This window comes from Vigna angularis, chromosome 1 (genome assembly GCF_016808095.1).
Source record: "Vigna angularis cultivar LongXiaoDou No.4 chromosome 1, ASM1680809v1, whole genome shotgun sequence".
NCBI lineage: Eukaryota > Viridiplantae > Streptophyta > Magnoliopsida > Fabales > Fabaceae > Vigna > Vigna angularis.
Window position 1 is genome coordinate 11,796,697 of NC_068970.1, and position 11,138 is coordinate 11,807,834.

The following is an 11,138-nucleotide window of genomic DNA, read 5'->3' on the forward strand; positions in this document are numbered from 1 at the left end:
CTTACAGTTTACAATAAGAACAATCATCGCTGACATCTCATATTCAATCACCAAAGAGAGGTTAGGAAGTAAGCAGCATCCACCTCAGACCGTCCTTCACCAGGGATGTCTCTGGTTTCTGACACTTGGAACATCTCGGTCATAAGAGGAACACTGCCAGTATAAGGCTCGTGCATCACCAGCAATATTGCAACAAGCCTTGGTCATGCTAATCCCATAATTCTCATAACCCAGATCAAATTACGATATGGATCACATTTAGACACAGATAAACGTGTCTGTATTGTGAAATTTCAAGGTTCTACATTTTACCAATATATACAGTGTATAATAATGTATTGGGTGCGTGGTTACAAAAATGGTCTAACTACATATAATGTCAAACACTAAAAATGTTACTTTCAACAAATTATTCAAAATCACAATGCACTAATAAACCTAAATTGGGGTTATCCATCAAGAATTATGGTAAAGGAGTTTTGAATGTCTTAATGGGTGGAAGGGGAGACTGCTAGAATTTACAAAATTAGGCCAGGCACACATTTTCGTGGGGAAAAAAATAAACGAGATTTGTAGTCAGATAATAAGCTCCCAGATTTCTCATCTAGTTACCTATCCACCTCCTTTTCCGGGGTGGTCGCTCTTGTTTGACCTCTGAAAAATCCATTGGATTTTCATCCTCTAACTTCTTGACAGCTGCCTCTTTCTCACTTGGCCTTGGAACCCTGAACCGCTCACTACGCTTCTTCAATTTATCAACAGTATCAGGGTGCTGATCCTCTAATTCTTTAGCTTTAGCATCCTTCATCTCCACATCTACAAAATCCTTCCCCTCAACTGATAAATGTGGTTGGTGATTGGTATAAACTAACTTGGTAGATTCGTCGTCAACAGGTTTCCCAGATTCAGAAGACCTATCATTATTATCTTTCTCAAGGTCCTTGAACTTTAAGGAAGATGACGACTTGCTGCTGTTACTGAAATCCTTTGTCCAGCGGTCATATTTAGAACGTCCTCGTTGAGAATCTTGCTGTTCATCATCTGAGTTGGCTTCTCCATTCCTTTTTCTGGACAGCCGATGCCCTGGGATTTCATCCTCTGCATGATCTTCATCGCCAGAGCCTTTCATGCCCTTCATAAACAGAAACAAAAGACCGTATATAAGTTAGTACCCAGTAATTGTTTACATCAGCTTGAGCTCAAAATCAGAAGAAGGAATAAAAAATTATTCCACAATCACTTTTTGGTTCGAAGAGACAGAAGTAGAAAGGAAAAATGCATTTAAAATCGATGTCCAAGGCTTACTAAGAACTATCAAACCACACTCTCGTGAAATAAGTCTCAAAATTTCATTCTTCTAAGAGTGATATTTCACAGCCCGAATCCTGCTGACTACATTAATCTATCTTGTCAAATACAATGACGTTCAAGGGAATTCGAAAACCTGGCTAGGTCCAACTGCTGACCATAGCGAAAAAAGAGAAAAATGTGAGAGATGGATATAATCAAATTATGCGGAAACACTCCAGTAATAGCAAGATTTCTTCCAATCATTAATCACATGTATGTCATTACAAGCAGGATCAAGCTTAATACTGACAGTGACAGATAATATCAGTCAAAGAAATAATAACAATCTCTTGTGCAAAAACATTAAGGACTAACTACAGCCAGTAGAGAAAAAGAAACTTGTAACTTAAAATAATAGATTGGTTCTTAACTGTATAGATACTTAAGCATGGCTCATATTATGCACTAAATTATAAAGCCTAATCGGAAAAGGACAAAATTCTGCTAAACCGAATCATATCTTCTGCTTTCTACCTTTCTCCCTAGGCATTAAGTTGGGGAAAGAGGAACCATGTGAATGAAATTAGATACCCGATGCCAAGCCTGTTTTCTATGGTTAGGCACTAATTTTACCCATTATTATAGACCCATTCTCCTACAAGTCACACGTAGAGATGGATAATTTCCAGATAAATCTCACATTTAAAATATATAAGCATCAAGTATACCTTGAAATTGGTCTGACCACTTTGAGCTTCTGGACTTTTGTTGGACGTGCCTAAACTACCAACAATGGGTTCTTTGCTTTTCCTAGAGTCGTCATCACGCTTTCTCTCGTGAACTCTTTGAGTATCTAAAGAATTAGTGGCACAATAACCTCGACTACTTGATTTGTCCTCCCTGGATCGCCTTTCCTCACTGTTGTATTGATTTCCACGGACATTAGCATCATCATGCCCCTTACGGTGTGGGCTTTCACCCTTAACTCGATCCGTTGTTTTCAATTGGTCACTGTGTCGCATTGCTTCTCTATGTTGGTATTCTTTCTCCGAAACTTTATGTTCATCCTTAGCCCTAACAAGGCCAGCCAATATCTTTTCTTCAGCTTCTCGTCCACTTCTTACAAAATCTCGACCTCCTCTTTCACGCTTGAATGGATGTTCTTCGCGAGACTGTTTCACCTGATGCCACTCCTCTCTATCTCTCTTCCTATTACCCCTCTCCCTCAGTAGCCAGGCCTCGTTTTTTTGTCTGGCAGCATATTGAACATCAAGGTCAACTCTACTTCTTTGATGCTCATCTCTCTTCCGTGGATCCAATACTGAATCCTTTTCTGGCTTGTGCCGATTGACATTTTCTCTATACCCACGCACAACTTCTTTGGCTACATGCTCCCTCCTAAGATATTCCTCATTCTTCCTCCTCTTATTACGGAAATCCTCCAAAGCTTCATGCTTATCTTTCAAGCTATCATCTCTTTCTTTGTGTCTTGAGACTCTTGACCTGACATCCTTGTCATATGGAACCCTGTAGGTACCATTATCCAACTGTTTTCTTGATCGAAAGGAATCATCATTGTCGCTTCTCTCCTTTTCACGAACCCTACCCTTATCCCTCTTTCTTGGCTCATCATGTTTAACCCTTTTTCCATAGAGATCATCATTTCTACGTTCCCAATCCATGTCAGAGCTAACCCTATCTCTTTGACTTTCAAAGCCATCAATCTTTATGTGTGATTGATGTGCCGAGCTAGGGTGTCGGTCCTTGTGAGAGTATGAATTCTCTCTACTTCTAATCACCATACCGTTTGTCTCTGTTTTTTTGCCCCCATCTTGCTCTCTTCTATGGAATACCTGCTCATTATCATGAGATTGCATTCTAATGCTACCCAGATGAACATCATGAGGATCCTGACGTACTTCAAAACCATCCCATTGCTTATGATAATCCCTGCTGCTTTCTGATATTGCTTTGCTGTTATCACTACTTCTTACAGATTTTGAGTCCTCACAATCACTTCCATCCCCAAGCAAAGGTTGCTCAACTTGAGATGTTATTTTCTGTCTCTCTGCTACCCCATCCTTAATGACATCTCTGTTGTCCACTGCATTTAAGTCTCTATCTCCCTTTTCCAACCTGGAAGTTCTATCAGTTGTCCGAGCTTTCTCAAGCTGATTGTTTTCAATGCTGGATTCCTTCACATCCTCAACGACAGGAAATGACAAGTGTGCACTATGTCTAGCTTCCATGCTTTCAACCGACCCTTCTTTTTTATTGTCAACAATTGTCACTTCTCGACTACAAGTAAAACGGGGAGACTGATCATCACATGCACTTCCTTGCATTTTCCTGCAAATAGAAAACAGAGATGCTGTTAATGAATTGCAGATTAAAATAAATGAGCACTCATCAAAAACCACCAGGACATGCAAAGAATAACAAAATAAGTTGTTGTCCTTAAAAATGAAAGTTTTTACTAACAGCCAACACACCTAAACTTGAAAAACCATCCCTTCCTGTAAGGTTTGCAAGCATCTAAGTTGTTGGACAATCCTTTTCTTTTTCATTTTAAATATAAATTTGACAAATATATTTTTTTAACCAAATTATTTTCTACATTGAGTGGTTGCAAGACCTTGATCTTAGATTCAGCTTTCTTTTTTCTCTAGGAGTTGGATATGTTTCATTATGTTGCATTCAATGTTTTCATAGGATATGGAATGCTTATGTGAGAAAGAATAAGAAGCCGACATTGACCAATCTGGCCAGAACTAATAGTATTTGCTACTAATTGTGTCTTTAGGCAATTCTTTACGGATCTGAATTATCATTTTTGGGTCCTATCTCATGCCGCCCAAGTTCACAATGCATCATACACAAACTTCGCATAAATAGGATCAAAGTGGAATGGATTAAGAATGGTTTTAAATTTAACCTGGATTGGCTGAATTATCTATATCTATCCTATGTAAAGAACATAATAGGAGTCAGGAGTTTGGTACCTAGAATCAGAGTAGTCATTTGTCTTTTCCTGGGGGAAGGGCAAATGTTCATCTTCTATGGGTATGCTAGTAGGACTGGCTTTCATATTGAGCATTCTTCTTCCAATCAGCTCTCCCTTTTGACCATTAAAATACTTGGACTCTAACCTTGGAATTTCATATCCAGATACATGGTCATCACTAAAATCCTTTTTCTGGGGCTCATCACCCTCTTGTTGATCTTGATCATCAATTTTTGCATTGGAAACATCATCTGCTGGATCCTGTAAAACAATCTGTTCATAAAAATATGGTGAGTAACAACAACATTGCACATGCAGGATGCAACAATAAAAGACAAATCTAATTACGACACATTGTTAATGACAATAGCTCAAAAACCTCAATGATAGCATCCGAATCACGGATTCGAGGAGGTCGGGTGTCAATGGAAGGAAGACGATCACCAGAACCACTTTCCACCTGTATTGCTCTCCCAGTTGGCTGAAAAATGAATAACATTAATAACTCCTAGCAAGAGAATCAATAAGAAAAGCAGAAACTTCTACAAATATTTTGTACTATAATAACCAGACACAAGCAGGCCATACGCCAGAAAAAAAAAAGTATATGGCCATAACGAAATAGAGGAGTTCAATGAATGGTAGAAATACATACAATTGGTGGTCGCATAGGTCCAGAACCTTTTATTAGATCATTTTGTCCAACATCTGACTTTACATAATTACCATTATTAACAGGAACATCATGTATACCAGAAGCTGCAGCTAATTCAGGGGGCAAATCTGGATCATAGTCCTGGAATGAAATCAAGTTGATGATTTAATTTATTTTAAATAAGCACTGGACCAAAACAACTCCAAAAATATGTGATAAGGAACTGTTCCTAGCCAACATCAACATCATTACCTGCTCTGTTCGACCCCTCTCATAAACATGGATCTTGCTTTGCATGGTAGACTCCAGCCGTAGTTGTTCCTAGAAGAAAGTCAAAAAATGATTTTCTCAGTCTACACTAAATTTCTACTGGAAAAGAATATAAGCAAAAAAATTACCAGTTGTTTGCAATAATCTTTCCAGGTATTATCATTCAAACCGAAGTTGAAAAATTCTGATACATCAACACCAGGATATTTCCATGGTTTCTCCTCAAAACTATCAATATCAACATCAAATATTGTCCTGAAAAGAAAAAGTGGCAGTTTAAAAAAGAAATCACTGGGAGATAAATCAGTATAGTAGTAATAAAATGGAGGACGTAGGGGGCGATAAAATGGAGGTGTAAACGATTAAGTAGATTTGCCCTACAAAAACGTCATCCCGAGAAAAATGAATAATGATGACCTTGGTTAACATATTGATCTAACAACTTATGCAATATAAAGCTCGTTTACTAACCTTATCTACACTTTATACTTCAAATCAAAATTACCAAAAAGCTTTTATAGATCAAAAGGAAAACAAAAAAAAATATTATTAGCCTCTTTCCACTCAGAAACCGCATATTTCATATTCCAAACACTTCTCCCCTAAATGCAATGCAACTCAGATGCTTAACAAAAAGAATTTCTAGTTAGCAGTTGACATCAATCACTTCATTTGTTGTCTTAACACAGCTAGAGACAAATAAAATTGTCAATTAAATTTTACTTTTGAGAAGGAAGCACAAATTCCAATCCACCACCAAAGCCCCGTCCTCCTGCACTGTGTCCCCGCATAGGTAATCCAGAACCTGCTTGAAAACCTTTTTGCATGGCTGCAGCACCTTTTATTACAGCTGGTCTCCAGTCCCCTCTGCCATGACCGGCCAAAGGATTCATGTTAGCTTGTGGACGAATCTGACCAAGAGGACCTCCTGGAGTAGAACTAGTTGCTGCAGGGATGGATGCTGCACCTGGCCTGACATACTACATTACAATTAAAACAAAAGTGAAAAATGCTAATCATTAGATACTTAATTACTTTCCATTTCATAATCCATAGTTCACATATTTATATACTTAAAACGAAGGAAACAATTATACGAGTCTAGAGTAAATGAAATATCTAACTGTCTGATGAATGGAACAGAAGATAGTTTCTTCTCTTCCATAAAAGATTACTTTTAAGATAAAAAATTAATCAATGAACCAGCAGAGAGGAAGTACAACAACCAGCCAAATTTAGAAAGCATAATTACTGATAGAATCTATGGAGACACAAGTTCTGTAGGTTCAACATGCATAGAAACACATAAATTATAGAAACAAACAATTGATCACAAGACCCCACTAGAATGTGCTAGGAGAGCCCCCAACTCACATTTGAAGCATCATAATGCAATTCTGCTTCCAACCCGCAATGAAAATTTTTAACTTTTGCAGTGGGATAGGAATTTTATACCAAATTCTCTCACAAGCTCACTTTTTGGATAAAAATTACAGCACATAAACCACTTGGGTTGACACTCATATAACAAAATCAAGTTCATCTAAAACAAATTGGTAAATGCTCACCCAAATATAATTAATAACCAATATAGTTTGAGCGCATAAACCTTTCTGTGAAATTTTTTCCGTTCTAATGTATTTAAAGTTTTCTTGGAAGAAACAAGCCATATAAATCAGGTAAATTAATTTCATAATTGCAAATAATGTAGACTTATTGAAGTGAGACCCACATAAAATTCGTCCAACAATACTAAATGAGGGCATAAGAGTGTGTCAAAGAATATGGTTCTGGAATTCTGAAAACAGAATTCAGCTAATTACCTGTGTCTGCAGCATCTCAAACTGGATTTAATATACATGTCATGAATGACTCTTTAAGGCAACAGCAAATTATAACCAATTGCTATTGAAAAAATTACCTCAATTTTATATAATACACAATTTTTAAAAGGTGACGCAGGCTGAGCAGCATGAACATCCCACATAATTGAAGGTACATTTTCCGTGTTCTTTTACTAATTTTTTTATGCTATGATTACTTGCGCTGAAATTATTTAGAATGATGGGCCAGTAGGTCAAACTCAACCTCATAAAAACTATAACACTGTAGTCCTATTTAAATAAATTTCTCTACAAAATTTTATAGCAAAGAAAATGAAAAGGTAAAATGAATTGAGTTATTTTTCTATAATCTAAAATCAACTTATAAATTAGACAAAACAGTTTCTATTAAAAGGCAAAAAATGTAATTGCATTTTAAAATAAATTTAATTCATTTTTCCTTCTCATTTTCTTCTTTTACTGTTTATAAAAAAAAAAAATTATAACACAGAGCCAATGTCTAGAACCAAAATATTCTAGGAGCTTATTATGCCAAGTGAAGGCTTGTGCATGATTTTTACATTTGTGAGTTATTAGTTAGATCTCAGACTCAGAATCATTGAAGTATGGCTGCCAGTTTTAGTCATGCTTCACTGCCGTGCAGTGTGGTTTGGACATGTGAAAAAAAGGCAACTATAAACATTAGTAAGAAGAGTAGATTGCATACTTTTAGTTTTGTGAAAAAAGATAGAAAGAGAAAGAGGAAAACATTGAAAGTAGTGGAGAAAAGGAATTCTATGGTAAATAACATCTCAAAGAATATGGTAAAACTTTTGTTGTTGATGTCTTCGTCTCAATTCAAGCAACAAACAAAGATACAAAGATCAAGCAGTTCCATTCCCCAAAAAGTTAAAAAGGAAAAAAAAAAACCCCAAAATTCAGTGAAACTGTTCTGTAGTCTGCACCACCTTGGAAAGGAGCATTTATTTGATAAGTTGATTAAAGTTAAATATGGAAACCAGTAAAAATAATTAATGTCAACATGGTTTAATATTTAGAGTAATCAGCTCATTTTCCTTGAATAGAAAGCTTGATACACTAGCGAGAAGGGATATTAACAGTTATACTTCAAGATTCACCAAACGCAAAGGAACTGAATTAACAAAATGGAGAAAACACTCTCATTGTGATTCATTTTCCCGTAGCAGTTGATTAGGAAATAACAGCGACTCAACCATGAAACATGAGTGAGCTTCTACATAATTTTTGTATATGAACTTGAGAATAAACTAATTTTAGTTTATGAGAGAGACTTATTACATCCTTCCATCTTATTTTATTTTTTTCCCATAAACCAGTACCATAATTATTTGCCCTTTTCATTCACATTTAACAAAAAAACAAGGTTGCCAAGGTACAAGTTATTCAGATACCATACAGAACATCGCCCATATGACGATGTCATGCTCGATATATGTTCTGATGTTCTGTAATCCGCATGTGTCAACTAACATTCGTTTGGTCCTTGAATCCAAGGCTCGGCTAATGTACAAAAAGAAAAGGATAACAAAAAAATAATTTCAACTAAATTTTTTTCATTGGTGTAACTGTGCAAGTCACGATGTAATAATATTAAGGTTTAATTGCTTCCTTTGTCCCCAGTTTGGTTGAATTGTGTCAAATTCATCCTCATTTTTAAAAAAGTTTCATTGTCGTCCTCACGTGATATAAAAGTGTCAATTGAATCCAAACATAGAAAAAATTTGTGTCAAAGTAGTCATTTTTCCTATATCTCTGTGTCTTCCTTTCATATGTCACTTCTCTGGAGCTATGAAAAGCCTTAAATTGGATAAGGTAAAATGAATATCTGTACTTGATTGTATGAAAGGAAGACACAGAGATATAGGAAAAATGACTACTTTGACACAAATTTTTTCTATGTTTGGATTCAATTGACACTTTTACACCACGTGAGGACGACAATGAAACTTTTACACCACGTGAGAACGACAATGAAACTTTTTTAAAAATGAGGAAGAATTTGACACAATTCAACCAAACTGGGGACAAAGGAAGCAATTAAACCTAATATTAATAATAACATAAAAAATATTACAAAATCTTTTTGCACTGGCTTCTTTCTATTTCACTGCCTTTTAAGCTTTTCTTCTTTTTTCAGCTATTCACAACAAGGAAGCATAAAAGAGACACAAAACCAGCTAAATTGGATCATCAAACTTTATTTATTACTATTCTTAAATGTACAATTACAACGACACTGACCTTAAACTGAGAATGAAAAGGATGATGATAACCCTGATTGCTGTACCCAATTTTCGGCGCAAGTACTCTCACCGACTCTCCCGCTTCCTTCTTCTCACCATCAAGCGGTTGAGTGGAATTCTCGCCCCAATCGCGCTCCTCAGTGTAGTCAGCTGCAGCCTCAACATCGAGGCCACCGTCATCGCGGACATCAGGAAGGCCACCGTCCAACACAATCTGCAGGTCATCCTCGCTATCATCGCTGTCTTCCCAATCATCACCCTCGCCGATTCTTCTGGAAGCTTCTACGGCGTCTCCTGTTAGTCCCGGAATGAGTGGCTCGTCGTCGATTTCCTCATCCTCGATGTCGAATTTGACGTCACTGTCAATCAAATCAACGGAAGGTTCAGCGGCGACGTTGGAATCAGCGATTACGTGTTCCGCGTGGCGCGGTGATTGTTGAGGTGATTGCTGGCTGTGAATGGGTTGAGCTTTAGGAGGAGAAGGAGAGGAAGGAGCAAAGGGCTGAGGAAGATCGGTGTATAAACCACCGAAGTCATCATCGTCTTCCATGGCGATTGTGTTCAAGAAAGTGTATTGAGGTTAGAAGAAAAAAGGGTTTTGTTTGCCTTAGTTGGTTTGGGAGATGGCAGAGTGCCAAAGCCCAATCTTCATTACCTTCTTAACGTGCTCTTTTATTCTTGTATTTTCATAAAGAAAAATACACACTTTCTCTTCTAACATCTCCTTTTAAGCTAATAGAAATATAAAATTATATGTTTTCTACTTTTACATTTGAATGTTTGGGAATTTAACACCAAATTTTTTATTTTAAGGAAAAGATATTGATAAAGTCCTTTTATGAGATTATAACATTATAAATTTATAGTCTTAGTATATAAATACGTGTTTAGGGTAAACGGTGAAATAGATGATGATATATTTAAGGTGAAAGATAAAAAAATTTGTTGAATAATTTCATAACCTTTTACTTAGGGCTGGACATGATTATCCTAACTGTACTAAACTATAAATTATCTATACTATATTATACTATAAAAACTGAACTGCTTTTATTAAAAACTGAATTATACTATTTTGTAGTTCAATTTAAAAAAAACTGAACTTTCCTATTAGTAGTTCAGTTAACTCAGTTAACGGTTTTAAAACAGTAAAAAAATACAACTTGATTAAAACAAATTGCTGCTTCACCCAAATATAATGAAAACATACTATTTATTTTTTTTATCAAATAACTTATTGAAAAGTGATTTTAAATAAACAAATATCCTAAATTAAATTTTTAAAAGAAAAAGTTTAAGTGTTAGTTTAAAAAAAAATACTCTAAAAATTTAGATAAACTTTTCAAACTTATTCCGAAATAGCTTTAAAGAAAAAAAATATATTTAATACTATTTACAAATTGGTATGGATTATTTTTTTCTCATGTAACTTAGTTATTTATATTAATTTATATTTTTATATCATAATTTTCATAATTATATATCATATTCGTTTATTATTATTTTTATTTTTACTAAAAATTATTATACTATTGAAATTTATAAATGGATAGATTTTGACTAAGGTTTTTCTTATCAATTTTTTTTAATGTAATCTATGCAATTAAATTTTATTTAAGTTAAGAATTTAAATAAACTTTTCAAACTTATTCTAAAATAGTTTTAAGATAAAAAAAAGAAAAAACACATTTAATATTATTTACAAATTGTTATGAATTATTTTTTCTCATAAAATATGTAACTTAGTTATTTGTATTAATTTATATTTGTATATCCTACTTTTCATAATTATATATCATACTCGTTTATTA

General features: G+C 35.1%; 1 protein-coding gene across 1 annotated transcript; it reads right to left on the minus strand.

The window, feature by feature from the left end:
* Nucleotides 1–291: 291 nt before the first annotated feature.
* LOC108329458 (FIP1[V]-like protein) lies at nucleotides 292–10,021 on the minus strand. The gene is made up of 9 exons (XM_017563668.2): nucleotides 9,326–10,021; nucleotides 5,943–6,199; nucleotides 5,348–5,474; nucleotides 5,202–5,270; nucleotides 4,950–5,090; nucleotides 4,674–4,775; nucleotides 4,293–4,567; nucleotides 2,019–3,639; nucleotides 292–1,132 (listed from the first exon to the last, which is right to left on the minus strand). The coding sequence occupies exons 1-9, from the start codon at nucleotides 9,875–9,877 to the stop codon at nucleotides 605–607; spliced, it is 3,672 nt and encodes a 1,223-aa protein (XP_017419157.2). The 5' UTR covers nucleotides 9,878–10,021; the 3' UTR covers nucleotides 292–604.
* Between the last annotated feature and the right edge of the window lie 1,117 nt (nucleotides 10,022–11,138).

Excerpts from the sequence above, each read along its gene's own strand:
- LOC108329458 (XM_017563668.2), bottom strand. The coding sequence starts at position 9,877 with ATGGAAGACGATGATGACTTCGGTGGTTTATACACCGATCTTCCTCAG. Across the intron at positions 6,200-9,325 it reads CTTTTCATTCTCAGTTTAAG|TATGTCAGGCCAGGTGCAGC; the intron begins GTCAGTGTCGTT and ends ATTGTAATGTAG. Across the intron at positions 4,568-4,673 it reads ATTCGGATGCTATCATTGAG|ATTGTTTTACAGGATCCAGC; the intron begins GTTTTTGAGCTA and ends TTTTATGAACAG.